The sequence below is a fragment of the Gopherus flavomarginatus genome, chromosome 8 (genome assembly GCF_025201925.1).
Source record: "Gopherus flavomarginatus isolate rGopFla2 chromosome 8, rGopFla2.mat.asm, whole genome shotgun sequence".
Lineage (NCBI taxonomy): Eukaryota > Metazoa > Chordata > Testudines > Testudinidae > Gopherus > Gopherus flavomarginatus.
This window is the reverse complement of record NC_066624.1, coordinates 19164724-19182384: the sequence shown is the minus strand read 5'-3', so window position 1 is coordinate 19182384 and position 17661 is coordinate 19164724. Positions and strand designations below refer to the sequence as shown.

Genomic DNA, 17661 nt, shown 5'->3' with positions numbered 1-17661 from the left:
TATGACCTATGAGGGAAGATTGAAAAAATTGGGTTTGTTTAGTCTGGAGAAGGGAAGACTGAGAGGGAATATGATAACAGTTTGCAAGTACATAAAAGGTTGTTACAAGGAGGAGAGAGAAAAATTGTTGTTCTTAACCGCTGAGGATAGGATAAGAAGCAATGGACTTAAATTGCAGCAAGGGAGGTTTAGGTTGGACATTAGGAAAAACTTCCTGTCAGGGTTGTTAAGCACTGGAATAACTTACCTAGGGAGGTTGTGGAATCTCCATTACTGGAGATTTTTAAGAGCAGGTTAGACAAACACCTGTAAGGGATGGTCTAGAGATAATACTTAGTCCTGCCATGAGTGCAGGAGACTGGACTAGATGACCTCTCGAGGTCCCTTCCAGTCCTATGATTCTGTTAAATCAATGTTTTATTTTCAGGCTTGAAGAAATAATTCTGTTGTGCCTTTTCACTCTTCTGGAGTTTTTGCCTTTGGTAGAATTCATATGTGTCAGATCAGGGTTCAGTTGTACAAATATTTGTTCTGTGACGGGGGAGTCTATGATTTTTCCAGCAAGAAATGATTAACATCAGCATGCCCTCAGTGACTCCCAGGGGAGATCAGCAGGGCATTGAGTTTAAATTTAAATATGATCTTTTCTCGCTACAGTGTCTAGTGGCCTAGGATTGGCTTTGGTTCAGGGAACCAGTGATCAGATCTGTTTCTGGACTTTAATGTCTTGCTTCTCTAATGGGATAGAGAGACAAACGCATTTCCACAAGGCAGCAACAATTAGCAGAACAGATACAGAACATCAATCAGGCCTGACTGCAGACCTGACTCCCAAGGGTTATTTTAAATTAATGTGTTAAAAAGGCAGCAGATGTCTTTGGGATTATGCACAGTATTGCTCAAACCAGCCTGCTATCTATTTCCACGTCCACTTACGCTCCAGCTAGCCATCAAGCTACACTATATACTGTATGGAGATATTACATGCTAAAAGCTATGTTAAAGAATGTTAAGATTTTAGAATCAAGCACTCAAAAGTCAGGAAATTTCTGATTTAAGGTTGCCCATGCAATCTTAATCCAGCCCCTTTTTGTGCATGTATTATGATAGTCTTTAATTACATGATCATACTATTTTTTCCATAGGACCCCTGCCTCCTTCAGTGTGAAAAATTGACAGTGGTCACTGATAAGTAGCTATTTACTATTTACTTAGTATTATACAGCACTTTATGTTTAAAGCACAGCTCCCACTGACTTCACTTGCAGCTGTAAGTACTCAGCACTTCTGCAAATCAGACTCCAAGGCCTCAAGTCAGGCATCCAGAAAATAAGGAACACACAATTAGTGACCAGCTGGGGAAAATTTGGTTTAAGTGATTTCCCCAGCTTCATACAGGAACTCTGTGACAGAGGCAGAGGAGATAGAATCCAGTTCAGCAGAGTAGCAGTCAACTACCTTAACATGAGACTGTCCTTTCTCTCCCTGCAGTCCCTGCCTCATTCACTGTCCACCTTCCATCTTCTGCAACAAATGAGGCAAGTGTCTTACAGATAATAGCCTCTTTCACTGCACAACCCTGATTCATCCCTAGAGCACAGTCCATCCTGTGCACTGAATGAAAAAATAATGTGTAATCATGTAGTTAATGGCTGCATCATAATGAATACTTGCAAGGGGGCTGAACTAAGATTGCACAGGCATATATAATATTTTATACATATAAACAATAAAGTCTTAATTTGTATTCAACCATTCATTAATTCTGAAAGTTGATTATAAAGTCTGGTTTTCTAGGAGCTATGCGGATAGGTGCTGCTGGTAATCTGTGGTAGACAGGTAAGAGTAGATGATCTGGCCTTAAACTCTAAACTCTTATGACTCTATACAGGGCCAGATCCCCAGCTAACATAAATCATCATAGCTGTCTTGACTTATAAAGAGCTATACCAGTTTGACCGGTTAGGCCAGTGGTGGGCAAGCTGCAGCCCATAGACTGCACGCAGCCCATCAGGGTAATCCCCTGGCGGGCCACGAGACAGTTTGTTTACATTGGCCATCTGCAGGCACGGCTGCCTGCAACTCTCAATGGCTGCGGTTCGCCATTTCCAGCCAATGGGATCTGTGGGAAGTGGTACAGGCCACAGAGGCGTGCTCACTGCCTTTTCCTGCAGCTCCCATTGGCCACGAACGGCGAACCGCGGCCACTGGGAGCTGCAGGCGGCCATGCCTGTGGATGGTCAATGTAAACAAACTGTCTCATGGCCCGCCAGTGGATTACCCTGATGGGCTGCATGCGGCCTGCAGACTGCAGGTTGCCCACCCCTGAGTGAGGATCTGGCGCTAACACCTCACTATTTGGTCCCATTTGAGTTCAGAAAAAAGTTTTTAAAGTATGATAATGAATGGGATTTTTATTACAAAGCAGAGAGAAAATCAGATCTATTTCCCAACAGTACATGAATATCCCTATTGCTATACATCAGTCTCGTCAGATTGCTGACTAAATGTCCTTTTTTCACCAGTGCTCATCAAATATTAATAGCATTGCTCTAGCACTTATGTCTTATTGTATTAGGGAATTTCTCTCCTCGCTTGCAGCAATTACATATTTTTGCTGTCCATTGATGCCTGAACATTAGCAATTCTACCAGCTCTCTGCGAGAGGGAAAATGTTGACACTGCAAAGAAATCCAATTTTATTTCTTTGTGTGTGTTTCCTGTAAGAGGGGGTTTACTTTCTGTCTCAGGGTCAACGGTAACAGTACAAAAACAGACAATTTTAAAGTTAGAGTTGGATTTCCAGATAACACTGAGTATGTTAGAGCTATTTTACCCACCGGCTTACATAATAGAAAAGCCAAGGTCCCCCGCTAAACAAACCTGCCGGAGATCTAAAATCTGTTTGTCTGAATTGTCTTCAGTTTATGTTGTATAGTTAATAAACTAAACTTTTATGCATCTGCTCTAAACGCTGATCTGCTCAGCTTTCAAAGGTGAAGTAGAGTTAATGACCACGGCCAATAGGCAATCTATCCTATTTTCCAATACAGTTGACAAAAGTTCTTTTTTACTGTAGAATGGTTTGAAGTGAATTGTAAGGTCACTCCATTCCCCAGCTCTCTGCACACCAGTATTTTAACAGAAATCTCATTCCCAAATGGTACAAATTTGTAATGAAAAGAGAGGCTATTAATGGTGACCTGACCTCTCTACCTATTAGCCCCTCAGAGTATCATCGAATACAGAGATGAAATGATATTGACAAATGTACGTTACAAAAATAAACGGCCGAAGTCAGAAGCGAGTCAAATAGATCTACACTGATATCACATATACTTTCTTCTGGTCCCTATAGCATGAGTGTTGCACCAGTTTAGACACTCTTGGACTCACATCCACATGTTAACATGTAACTTGCATTATCTCTAAATTTGATCCAAAGATATTTGCTAAAATTGGTATTAAAAAGCATCGTAGATGAAGTGTAGATAGAGAAGATACCTGAGGCCATCTTAGAAATGAAAGCAACTGCCCAGAAGTTAGTGGAGGGTCAGGAGTGTCTCAGGGACTAAGAATAAGATTGCTTCATTGGAGAATAAATTATTCTAGCATCTGACCAGAAATTCCAAAGAATTTACAATTCTAAATCTCAAAACTGGGGTGGGGAAGCCATTGTGACTTTGCAGGAATGGAGCAGCAATGGGACTTCAAAGGCAGAATGTCAAGAAAGTTAGGAACCACAGAAGTAGAGAATTAGGCTGAAATGGGCCTAGGTGCACAAGTGGTATGAAAGGAGGAACAGGAGCCCTCCCCCAATCTTGCACCAACCACAATTGTTAAAGCAGCTTGTCAAAGCCTTTCACTGCTTCCTGCATATTGGATTGTTACTGGGCCTAATATAATCAGCTCCACCATTCACTCAATAGGGGAGGGATCTTTTCCAGTCTTTAGTTTTCATAGAATCATAGGGTTGGAAGGGACCTCAGAAGGTCACATAGTCCAACCCCCTGCTCAAAGCAGGGCTAATCCCCAGACAGATTTTTACCCCAGTTCCCTAAATGGCCCCCTCAAGGATTGAACTCACAACGCTGGGTTTAGCAAGCCAATGCACAAACCACTGAACTATCCCTCCCCAAACAGTGAACATAGCGAAGTAAAGATCCCTATGAGGCTGCTTGTTGCAAAAAGGTTCTCAGGATTTTATTTTTGTTTTTAAAACACTATGATTATAAAGTGGTAATTGGGAACGAAAAACATTCAGCAAATATTTGAATGGCAAAACACAAAACCACGTAAAAAGGGATTCATTCTTAGCACAGAAGTTACACAAAACACCTTACTACACTAACCATGTGAAATGAATGGAGGGAATCTATTGACAGAGGATGCTAATGGATTGAAACAATGAATGAAAGTTGTGGTGGAAACGCAGAGCACAGTGCATACAGTACCGGGATTGTTCCTCCTATGGAAATATGAAGACGAGGTGCCAAATTCTGGCTGGCAATCAGAGAGAGGCATAATGGATTCTCAGACATGTGCCTATGGGTCAATGCTGCAAGGTGTTGAGCACATTGGCCTTAATCCAGCAAAACATGTAAACACACAGGGCCTATCCTACACCACTGAAATCAATGTAGAGCTTTGCCACTGACTTCAGTGAGGGCAGGATCAAGCCGAGACTTAACTTTACATATGTGAGCTGAATCCCGCTGAAGTCAATGGCAGAACTTATGTGCTTGAAGTTAAGTATATGCGACTGTGTTTTGCTAAATGAGAGCCATAGGCTGCAAAGTAGTATTAATCAGAATGAGATCAGCCCTGTATATAGGCCTGGCAGTCTATTCCTACTGGGGCAAATCTTGAAGACTTTGCTCAGTTTTAAGTCAGTCCTTCTTCAGACTCAGGAGGAGTAGGCTAGGAAGTGATAAAAACCTGATCCCAGAACTTTGCATTCTGTCCAGAAGCAGAAATAGCCATGAGGGTGACAGGTTATGTGAGTAAACATCATGAAATGATGACTGCCTAGGAAGGAGTACTTCAGAAAAGGATCAGGGGGGAGAGGGAGGCTTGGTTTACAGTGGATCTCAAACTAAATATGAGTCAACAGTGTAATGTTGTTGCCAAAAAAAAAAAAAAGCAATTGTTCTGGGATGTATGCAAAGGAGAGTTGTAAGCAAGACACAAGAAGTAATTCTTCCATTCTACTCAGTGCTGATCCAGCCTCAGCTGGAATACTGCGTCCGGTTCTTGGCACTACACTTCAGGGAAGATGTGGACAAATTGGAGAAAGTCCAGAGGAAAGCAATAAAAATGATTAAAGGGTCTAGAAAACATGACATATAAGGAAAGATTGAAAAAATGGGGTGGTTCAGTCTGGAGAAGAGAAGATGGGAGGGGGACATGATAACAGCCTTCAAGTATATAAAAGGCTGTTATAAAGAGGAGGGTGATAAATTGTTCTCCTTAATCATTGAGGACAGGAAAAGAAGTAAAGGGCTCAAATTGCAGCAAGAGAGATTTAGGTTGGAAAAACTTCCTAACAGTGAGGGTAGTTAAGCCCTGGAACAAATTACCTAGGAAGGCTGTGGGAACAGATTAGACAAATACCCTGTCAGAGATGGTCTAGATAATACTTAGTCCTGCCTCAGTGGAGGCGCTGGACTAGGTGACCTACTGAGATCTCTTCCAGTCATACATTTCTATGATTGTGAGGTCACTGTATGTATATACTTATAGATTTAGGCCACAAATCCTATTTAGGCTGGTCCAGAACTGTTATATAGAGTTAGTATTGCATAGATGAGGCTCAGGCTATCTGTCCCTGCCTAGGCAAAACTCCAGATGACTTCATATATGTAAGTAACATAGATATGGGGCCTAATTCTCATTTCTGCTAAGGCCCCTTCACAGGCTCTGAAGGTATAAAGAAGTCTTAAACTGGGTATAAATATCATTTTCTCCCACTTTAGGTACTTTGATGCTATTTATCTATACACTTATTTTTCACTGCTTTTTCTGATCATTAAAATTTGATACACCATATACCCTGCCTGCCACTGTTCACAATATTATGCCTTATAAATTGTATAGGCCTGATTTTCAGACAATTTAGGCACTCAGATTTATGCTCAATTGCATGCCTCCTTTGCACACGCAGTTGCCATGATTTCATGCACTAATCCCAAGTACCTAATTTTTGCCATCCTGGCATGCATCTACTCTCAGGCCACGTCTACACTACCTGCCAGATCGGCATGTAGTAATCGATCTATTGGGGATTGATTTATCGTGTCTCATCTAGACATGATAAATCGATCCCCAAATTGATACCTGTACTCCACCTTGGCAGGAGGAGTAAACGGAGTCAATGGGGGAGCCTCAGCAGTCGACTTGCCATCGTGAGGACGGCCAGGTAAGTCGAACTAAGATACTTCAACTTCAGCTACTCGAATAGTGTAGCTGAAGTTGCATATCTTAGATCGACTACCCCCCTTCAAGTGTAGACCAGCCCACAGTCACAGTAACTGTGGGCACAAATTAGGCAAATGTGTTTCACACCCAAATAAGAAGACGACCAGTCCTAGCTTTGTACTTTTCTTTCCTTCTATGTAAAACTTCAAATTAATAAAAAAAAATTATATGTTTGTTTTCTTGGCAAAGGAACATTCTGTTTAATGTATGTATGTGGAACGTTAGCAATGTTTAATGCCATTTAAGAAAGCAACGATCAAAACATTTGATTTTTTAGTTTTGGGGATTGTACTGAAGGAATAAGCATCATGGATTGTTTTTTGGTATGATTTTATGTAGACTTGAATAGGAAATGTATATTTAATGCTTGTTTAAGTAACGTCTCCAGCCTACTTCTTCTTGGCTTACTCAGAATTGAATGACCCCAAAAAATAATATAGTTAGACATGGCCAGCTTGACTCTGAATTACCTTCCACCAAAACCAATGGAGTTGTGCCATTAAAAGCCATGTGAACAAGAACAGAATCAGGGTCTGTCTCCCTGGAATTGAAGCACAGCATATAGAATCTAGCAAAAACATTACCAAATTCACACGAAGGAAACATATCCTTATGAAATATTTGCCATGATGCTTCATAATATTCAAAGTTATGCACCACTTTACAGAACATTGCTGGCAGTAAGATTTTTGCTTTCCCTCATTTCATTTTTGGACATAGTGTTTTGTTTTGTTTGTTATTTGCTATAATTTGGTGTTTACTTTTATTTATTTATTTACCCTATACATCCATAATAGCTGTCTCTGGCATGGACCGCAGCCGTTTCACTTTGATTAAATCCAGTTGCTAATAGGCTATATGAAGACAGCACAGACCAACCTGCTAACATTTTGTTCAGAGGTTAGGTTTAAATGAAGTTTACTTTTTTTTAATGATTTATAAAAGTTGGGAAGATTTTTGTTTTCTTTATTGGTTACGAAAACCCAGAAGGCCAGGTTGTAGCTTCAACACACAGGCCAGTGCTGGGTGCAGAGCGAAGCTACCTTGCAGGGGAGCTACAGGAAATGTACTCTCATTACACCACCTTCAGGAGGGTACAGTATTCACTCCTCCATGCACTTGCCCGCTCCCCAGCCTTGAGCAGTGAGCAAATCGGTGTAGCCATGTCTGTGCCCACGTCGTGGCCGGCACTTCAGGAGTCCTTAGCACTGAGTGCAGTCTGTGGGCTCATGAGATTAAGTTTTTATATGCATTTTAAGCGAATGTATGAACTCATTGGATAATATTTAAAGTTGCAATCTAGGCCATTGCAGACTTTGATTTTCATTGATAACTCAAAGTACTGGATCGTTTAAATGGCATTAAACTGCTTGAAAGTCTGGAAGTCTTACAGTGGGTTTTTATAGTGGGATAATATTTATGAAGTAAAATATTGCCTCTCAGCTGTTGCAATGTCCTGTATTTAGAACTGCTGAAACATTCAATCCAGCGAATAATTATTTTGTTCTTTTGATTTTTTGTTCCCTGCCTGAATTATAGATAAAATAAACGGAAGCCTTTAGATGTTCAGTCTGAATGTTTTCCATCTCCCTGAAGTAGAGAAATAATCTGCTTCTTGCTTTTCTTTGTGAATTCATTGCTGACTTCTGTCTTATTTTATGACAGCAAATGGAACATCAAGCAGTCAGCTGTCTACACCCAAATCCAAGCAGTCTCCAATCTCCACACCTACCAGTCCAGGGAGCCTCCGTAAGCACAAGGTATTACGTTTCTTATACCTTACTAAAACTGTTCCTAGCTTCATGTACCTAGACATTGAGACAAAATGGCTAAAACAACGCACGTTCTTGGGTGGCGTAACTCCATGGGTTATACCGTCAGAGAATCTGGCCCATTACCTAGAATCTTTCTGTTTTCAAAGACTAAAAATCCACCGTGAGTACCTGTAAATGCACTTCGTAGGCTAATAAGGCAATAGGTCAGTAGCGCTGACTTTGGGAAGCTTTTTACTGAATGTAACAGAAGTGAGGGCTGTTTCAGATGGTTGTTTCCTCTGCAGCTGCTTTTAGCATTGGCCTTAGGAATGGCTTGTGACTGTTCTCACATACAGTCAGTTTGGTCCGTGTCGTTCTCTCCCCGTTCCCCTGAACAACAGGAACAAGACCAACAAATCAAGGATTGGTATGTCCCTGTGAACCTCTGCTGAAAGGAATAAATGAATAGAAGGAAATGCAAGGCCCACAACTTTGGCTCCTCTCACTGTCCATCGGCGCTCTCGTCAACACTGCACACAGTGCTGCAAAAGTTAATGGAGAATCAGGATGGGTGTTACATAGTTACACCAGTATTTCCTATGGAATCACAGCTGACATTCTCACTCTACACATTCAACACAGAACAAAGCCCTTCATTTTCTAAGCACTTAATCCAGTACCTTTCACTAGCACTAAATTCACACAGTGCTGCATTTTCTTACCTGTCAGTTCAAATTTCTAGTAGTTGTAAAATTTTAGGGCAAAACTCTAACCACCGGTGAAGGTCTGTAATCTGCCATACAGGTTAAAACTGGACCCAAACTGCAGAATTCAGAACTGAGTCCAGATGAGAAGCTCCCTAAAGTTAGGGGACCGTTGGATCTCAGCTGTTGGTTTGAACTTGTTCTCAGTATCACATAGTTTGCATTAGACGTTCTTACCAGACTACCAGTGCTATAGGAAGGTGTTCCATGTGAGCTACTTAATAACAATATTTATGTTTGTAAAGTCCTTTCATTCTGAAAGGATCCCAAATCTCTTTACAAATGTCATATTTTCAGCACCGCTGAAATACATCCACCTTTAGGTGGGTGGTGTATAACTCTGGGTGGGAGGGGAGAGGAGGAAATTACATTTTGGCCAAAGATCTTGTGGCAAATTCCTGCTCTTACAAGTAGTGTCATGAAATCCTTAATGTCCCCATTGTAGAGATAAGATGTTGGTTTTAAGATCACATACAAAACTGCATGGAACTCCGTTTATAACCCCCAGACAGATGAAGAGGCTGAACCAACCTTTCTGTGACTTAAACCCATGGCTCTGGGGTGTAGTGGTAGGATGGGCCATAGGTCACTGATCCATGCCCTCTATTTTCGAGACAGAGAGAATGACCCTGGATATAGATCCCCAGTGTGGATCAGAGAGGATAATTGTGCCTTTAAACTGTATCACTCTGAAATAGTTTCTAGTGTGGTGATGTGCATGTTCTTCAAGCAAACCCCTTTCTATCTTGAAAAGCCTAAAGTGCTGGCAACTCTACACAATGAAAGAAATGTGCATGTCTCAGTAGTGAACCTAATATTGCCTTATAAGGAAATTTAAAAAACAATAACTTTAGGTCATGCAGTATTTTACAGGCTACGAATTACTGTGTAATTACATTCTGTGATAATTCCTTTCTGGTGCAATGACTGCTTTTCCCGGTAACATCCTCTCATTTACCATGTCATCGGAAGGGCAGAAGGGAGTTTTGTTACATATCTGTGAACTTGTGGTGCTGTCATCTATGACCGCAGGTGGATCTTTTGTTAAAGGGTCCCTCAGCACTCATAGTAACTGGTTCTGCTGCTCAGCCACCCTTTTGACTGCATCCAGTTTGTCTTTCCCACTGGCTTCCTCTGATCTCTTTTCTGGGCTACGCTACCCCACAGACTGGGTATCCTCTTCTCCAAGGTGTCCTCACTCAATATAAATTGTTAATTTCAGGGGTGAAATTGTTAATTTCAGGGGTGAAATCCTAGACCCATTGAAGTTAATGGGAGTTTTGCCGTTGACTTCAATTGGATCAGGATTTCATCCTAGATCTTCCTTTGAAATAAACAGTCCTCTTCATTACCTGACTCTTCTGCTCTCCAGTCGCCGGTGGTTTTCTTTATCTCTCTGATAGTCTCCAGCTCTCAGAGAGAGCCCTACAAAAGAATTAGGCAGTTACTTGGTTAAATTGCTGCTGTGCATTTTCTGAAATCAGAGGAATGGTAAGGATTTTCCTACAAACTTTTTTATTGAAAACAGGTGGGTTTCTTAGTAGAGAAGAACAATGATCAACATTCCTCATGCCTCCTTACTTCCTCATGGCTGAGGGCTAGTCTTACGCTTCAGTATGCAACAAGATCAACATGGCAGAGGCAGTCACTAGTAATGGATATAACCTTTTAATTGACCTTTGATGGCATGGAGGGGTTAAGCTGGTGGAAATAAAGCACTTTGGGGTGTAATGTGGATGTATTCGGGAGCACGTTTCTTGAACAGGTTCAGATTTTCAGGTTTGTGTGGCCCCATTGCTAAAGGCCGGGAGCGAACAAATTAAAAAAAAGTCCTTTTTTTTAAATTACGGACACCACCCTACTTTTGGCACTCGAATGTAATTGAATAAACAAATGTCCCTGGCAGTTTGAGCCTGCGTTAGAGGGGCTGAATGAAAACAAAACCTTGGAATAATCATAAGACAATGAGGTCTGAAAATCAGCTTAGTCAGGATTTGACTAAGCCAATGAAAAGACTCCCATTGCTCATTATGGGCCAGACTGTGCAATCCTTACTCACTTTGAGTGGTGCATTATTTTTTGAGTAGTCCCTATTTGAGGATTAGGGTCGTTGACTGAGAATCAGGATGAGTAATGGGATCAAAATCTGGCCTGTAGTAATTATGAGTCTGAATAAAAGCCCAGTGAAATCAATGGAACTACATAGCATGTAGGACCTTAAGGCATGGCTCCTGGTTTGGGACAGTGGAGTCGTACCACCCAAGCAGGACTCCCCAGAGATCCCTACACCTTAGGCATATATAATATCCAGTGAAACTGTGGAAGCCTGTGGTGGAGACCAGCGTCTGAAAATCTTGGCACTGTGCATATTTCAGTCAGATCCTTAATGTTATTGTAATGTACATTGTTATGATGAAATGAGCATGTTCAGCATGGACTTCTAGGGCCTGATCCCAACCCCACTGAAGTCAATGAAAGGGTCCCTTTGATGGCAGTGGGTTTTGGATTGGGTCCTTAATACCAAATTTTTAGCCAGGCTGAGTCTGCTCTTTGAATTTGCATTCTCACTTTTTCACATGCAGCTGACTGTGGCTGCCAAAGTGTGTGTGAATCAATTTAGTGCATGCAAAAGGGCATTTCCCTGTACATATGGGTGTTAGTACATACAAAACAAGTGCACAGTCTCTTCTGCTGGTACAGTCAGATGTGTGTGCAAAGTGCAAGGCATAGGCTTCAAAAGTAGCTCTTAGCAATTCCTATAGAATGCCTGATCTTTACTAGTGCTGTATGAATACTTCCTCAATCACACAATCCCTGTAGAAAATACCTCTTGCTGGTGAAAGTAGCAGGGGTTAAGTAACAATCAGTCACTTGTGTCATGGGGAGCAGCTCCTGGCTCACAGCCTGCACACAGCAGTTGTTCATGTATTTTTCAGGTCTTTAAGGCTCCCTTTTATACCTCAGTAATCAAGGATATGAAAAAACTTTTCAAATATTGTAGGCTTTGGGGTCCCCCCCCCAGGCTTATAACTAAAATGATAAACTCACCTTGTTTAATGTTTTGTTTATGTTTATTGTCTAGTTGGCTCTGGACCATTCCAGTGAATTCCCATCCAAAATTTACAATTGACTGTTACTACTGAGGGCAGAGCTGATCAACAACAGGCTTCTCCACTGAATTAACCGTAGACGTGAATGTAACCTTTTAGAACTTTGATGTGTCATTGTTTTATTTCCGGAGCTATTTAGTGCTTGATAAAGAGCTTTATCTTTCCCTTTTATCTGTTCCCTTAAGAAATCCCCCATCCCAACCAGTGTTTTGAGGCTTGAGGTGTGTATAGATCCCCCTCACCCCATAAAATTCTTTGTGCTTTTCTGTGTTTTGATAATAGCCCCTCTCTATGCATCACACAGCATTCAGTAAGGAACAAGCAGAGCTTTAGCCTTCTTTAGTGATAGTTTGAATACATGGATCCATATGGGACCTTTTAGGAGGTGGGACCAGATCAAAGCCTAAACTAGGAACTTTGGAGTTCATATCCAGAGCCAGGGCCAAATGTGGTAGCCTGGACTAATTTTTAAAGCCATCTAATAATTCATGTATAATTATTATGGGCTTACAATAAAGAACATCTGAGAGAGCATGTAATATCCCTCTCACTGCTCTAGAGACAAGTGTTCTAAAGAAGTTGCATAGGGGCAGCTGTCAAAAAAAGGTAAAAGCAGCAAAGAGTCCTGTAGCACCTTATAGACTAACAGACGTATTGGAACATGAGCTTTCATGGGTGAATACCCACTTCGTCAGATGCATGGGGTATTCACCCATGAAAGCTCATGCTCCAATACGTCTGTTAGTCTATAAGGTGCCACAGGACTCTTTGCTGCTTTTACAGATCCAGATTAACACAGCTACCCCTCTGATAAATAAAGGTAAGACTCTGGACCTAGGTTGAAGCTGACCTGTATCACAAAAGATTCTATTGATTTGTGCAAAATCTAGCACAGATTGACACTGAGTGAAAAGTGGCTAAAAGGTTCTTCTCAAATTACCACTGCCTTTTGTTATTGAGATCTTCCTGCTCCACCGTGCATGTAATCTGCCATGGTTTCAGTCCTGAACTCCTTAGACAATAGGTTTGTCCATTTGAAGTCCCATGAAGAAGACTTCAACCTTGAAAGTGGTACTCCACTGAATTGAATCATAGAGCTGTCTCCTTACTATAAGGTGAAGTTGGAAACTGATTGTGGGAGTTAACACTTTCTTCTTTCCTCTTACAGGACTTGTACCTGCCTCTGTCCTTGGATGACTCTGATTCCCTTGGAGATTCCATGTAAAGGAACACAATTCTAATTGTCCGTATACAAGCTATGTTTAAGATACAGTACAGTACTTCTGCCAAAAGAAGCAGATAGGTGACTGGTACTTTCAAATCAAAGGACACAAAGTTATATGTCATTTTTTTCTGTGTTTTTTCCTCCGTGCCACAAATCGACACCTATCAACTAATAGGGATAGAGTGATACCATCCTTCTGAGTAATTATATAGATATGCGAAATGGGCATTGCCAGCAATCTGACGCCAGTTATCTCATGCATTTCCCCTGTACTTCAGTGCTTTTCTTCTGCTCTAAGTTCTTGAGTTTACTGTTAACTGCAGAAAAGTTGACAGTTCCCACTAGAAGTACATAAATAAATCTTTCGCTGATCAATTCTAAAACTAAAAGAAAACAAATACTAATCTCCACCTTTTCAAAATGCTGATGAATGCTAGCAGCTCTTTGAAAGCAGATCTGCTTCTAATTTTGCATCCCTGGTTTTAGCACCTGCATGCTGTCTAGCACCAATTTCTGTTGCTGAAGGATGGGGAGAGAGATGACTTGTTGCTCTGGTAAAAGATGCTTAAGATGCCAGCAGAATGTGAAACACAGGAGTTTGGACAAGATTCAGAAATGCTGCATAAAATGCTAAGTAAAGTTTTTATAGCACAGTAATTACATTATAAATTTATGTATTGGGTCATTTTCTAATAACTAAGCAAAGATATATATACGTCAGCTGGGTGGTGAACCAGGTTTCTCATGTAACCCAAAGATAATGCTGGCTGATATCAAGTTATTATACCTGCCATATGGTATCTCTCTATCTCTGCTTATAATATTAATGCCTTGTAAACAGCCAACACTGAAAACACTGTGAGAATTTGTTTTCAGGTCTGACACCTTTAGATCGCTTTTTGTAGCAAGAAACCAATACACTTTTTATAAAAAAAAAAACGAAAAAACTTGTATCTGTGTTTTGGGAGTAAGTATTCAAGCTCCTTTTTTATAAAAGCTGGTGATTTTCTTTTGTTTAAAAAACACATTCAGAAAAATTTACAAAAAAAAAAAAAAGAAAAGCCAACTGCAAAACAGTAATAACCTGTGTTTAGAAATCATGTCATCACTGCCAAACAGAAGAGAAGTCAACTCGAAATAATGAATGTTTTGATAGTTTTCTTGTAATATTTAAACTTGCATTTTTGGTTTATACAATTCAATACCCCTAACTATGGCCAGATGCTCCAATTATATTACAAATGGAATTTTGTGATATTCAAAAACCGTATTTTAAGAAACTCATATCGGGGGGAAAACGAACTGGCATGGAATTTAGAGAAACCTTTCACTTTTACTAATTACTAATGACTCCTGCAGGATGCAAAGTTCATGTATTTACAAAATGCTGGTGGTTTTTACTATGCTTAGGCTTTACTGGCATAGGTTAGTTCTTTCAGTGAACCTGACTACTACAAAACTTTACCTGGGTACAGTACATGCAAACAAACCTTTTGTTGTTGTTGATTTTGCTTTTATTTTTACTTTGTTTCAGCAGATATGCAGATTTTTTTATGTCCTTGCAATCCCCAGTCATTAGAATGAACTATGAAGTTGTGGTATTGGATGCTACCCGAATGCTTGGCAATAGGATGACACCATTTTCTTTCTTCATTTGTGCCAGGATGCCATTCCATGTATTTTGTTTTTTCCATTGCTACCATTAACACTCTGTACTGGCTGCATCTTTTATGATGTTGTGTATAATGCAAGGTGGTTTTTTTTAAAAAAAGAAGAAAAAAGAGTCACGTGTGAGATGATCCAAAACAAACGTTGGAGTAACCCAGAGGCTTGAGTTATTTTGCATCAAATTTGCACCTACAATATTGAGCCCACAATTATTTGCACCCACAATGTTGCATGAGAAATCATTTCATTCCCATGAAAAACATAATTTAAATGTGTAACCCTCTGACCACTTCGGGGTTAAGTGCCCATTTGACCTATTGTATTAAGATATTTTACTTCAATTCAGATGGACGAGGGTTCATGTTCTTTCCTGGTTAAAGCTTCTTGTTGGGGAAGGACAGTTTTGTGAACAAAGCACAGGAGTGTTGTCAGGCAATCTTAGTTCAGCTCTTGGCTCTGCCAGATTTGGTGTATGAACTGGAGCAGGTCTCTTAGTTTCTTGGTGCCTCCATATATTTATCTGTAAAATGAAGATAATAACTGCTCTATTTGACAGGGGCTTGTGAGGCCGAATGTCCATTAATGTTTGTAAAGTGCTTTCAGTCCCACTGATGGAAGGTGCTACATAACTGCAAGGTTTTACTATTTGTGGACACAAACCTGGTTATTTTAGGGGCTGATGGTTGGATGTATGATCTATTGGATGCTATTTTAGAAGCCATTCTTGAAAAATGGCTCTTTAAGTATAAAGGCATCATAGAACAAATTAATTATGCCAACAATACTACTGACTACAGCCTGTGTTATACTGAGAAGTCAAATTTACCTTTGGCACAATGGAAACTGGCTTCCTCTTATCTTCTCTGGTAGGAATCTTGAAGATCCCCAGTTTTCCCCCAGGGCCTTCCTAAAGGCTCTGAATGGTAGCCACCATCCTACCTGTTAAAGATGACTAAGCAGTTCTGCAGTGACAATGATGCTTCTTAATGAGGCAGAAGAATGGTCACTTGAGTGACACAATATGCTCCCACCCCATCCATGATCTGAGTGTCTTGCCACTCATTTCCCAATCCCTGTCAGTTTAGGCATCAAGAGACTAGCACCGAAAAATAAATCTAGGACGTCCTTACAGCAGTTCAGAACACTTATCAATAGCTCACTGGGAAATCCAAGTTTCTTATATCCATAAGCAGATATGAGTCATATTACTGACAGCACTACTGTATGGTGCTTAGAGAGCCATCAGAAAACTCAGTTTCTCTTCTCCAGGATCTGTCAAAATCAGTTTGCATGAGACAAAGCAGGAACCCAAAGACTGAATGGAACTTTGGACAACCTACTATATGGGTAGCTTAAGCAGAAGTAGATAGGTTTCCATCTGTCATGAACAGTGCTTAGATAATTCAAAAACAAAACCAAAAAACCCTGCTAGTGGAACTTTCTAAAGAACTGTTACAGGTGTTCTTTGGGAATTGCACTTAAAGTGACATGTCTGAGAACTTGATCCTGCAAATACTCACTCATGGGAGGAGTTTTCCATGCTCAAGGACTACTCACATGAGGAAGGGTTCTTCGGGACCAAGCCTGATGATTGTTTTTGAGCACACGCTGCCTCAGCAAGGGAATTTACAAAGGCCTAATAGAAGAAAGCATTTTCTTCAGATGGAAAATAATAGCCATTCAGTTGAGCAAAAGCCACAAGTAACACAGGGTAAGAGGTCATACTCCCAGGTTTAAGATGCATTTCTCCAGGTAGAGATACCTGGACTATAGGTAGAGATCAGTGAACATTTCAGAAGCAACACATAGTTAGTCTGTGTGAATGCTGATATTGCATGAGTACTTGTACAGAAATGCATGTGGAATAGCGTCCATATGGTGCTAGGCTTTTTCCAGGATCCCTGGAAGATAAAAAGAAAAGAATTATAGACAGTATACTAGTAATTTCAATATATGGATGGCCCTGATTCAGGAAAGCATGTATGCATGTGCTTATTTATAAGCATGTGCTTAAATCCCATTTACTTCAGTGGGACTTAAGCACATGCTTAAGTGCTTTTCTGAATTGTGATGAATTATGAATTACTTGTAGCATACTACTGCAGCAATTCCAGTCAAATTGAGTTACTTGGAGCAGACTATAGTAATGCCATGATAAACTTCAGCATTCACTTCTAATTTTTTTCTTCTTTTATAAACACACAAAACTCCTCAGGATATAAGGATTTGCCATATTCTATTATACAAGCGCTGTCTGATTTCCCATATGAGGCTGTTTTAAGTGTTTTCAGAGACAGGGTCACTATGACTGCATTGTTTGAAAACGATACATGAAGGAATCGTAAGCATTATGTATTACATAGCTCTATCTGTAATTTACACTGTGCCTGGTCTATTTCAGTGTCTATACATATTAAGCAGTATGAATGCATATGTCAAGGCATATCCACATTGAGGAGGATGCGAGCAATGTCAGTGGCAGTTTTGTGTGTAGAAAATCAGGCCCACAGAGTACTGCATGAAATTATAGATCCTTCTGAAACTTTTTGTTAATATCTGATCCTAAAGTGTATGGACCAGCCACTCTGCTAGTGTGAATTGTGGAGCTTCTCCAGCTCTACCACCAGAGCAGCTAATCTAGTCTCCGATTTACATGCATGAAG

General features: G+C 40.4%; 1 protein-coding gene across 2 annotated transcripts in view; it reads left to right on the top strand.

Annotated features, from left to right (window-relative positions):
• DCX (doublecortin) overlaps positions 1–14413 on the top strand; it is a 112358-nt gene extending 97945 nt beyond the window's left edge. For both annotated transcript variants that reach the window (XM_050966216.1, XM_050966217.1), the window contains exons 7-8: positions 8143–8237; positions 13274–14413. In XM_050966216.1, coding sequence (XP_050822173.1) covers positions 8143–8237; positions 13274–13330 — 152 coding nt within the window. In that variant the 3' untranslated portion in view covers positions 13331–14413. The remainder of the gene's footprint in view (positions 1–8142; positions 8238–13273) is intronic.
• Positions 14414–17661: the final 3248 nt, after the last annotated feature.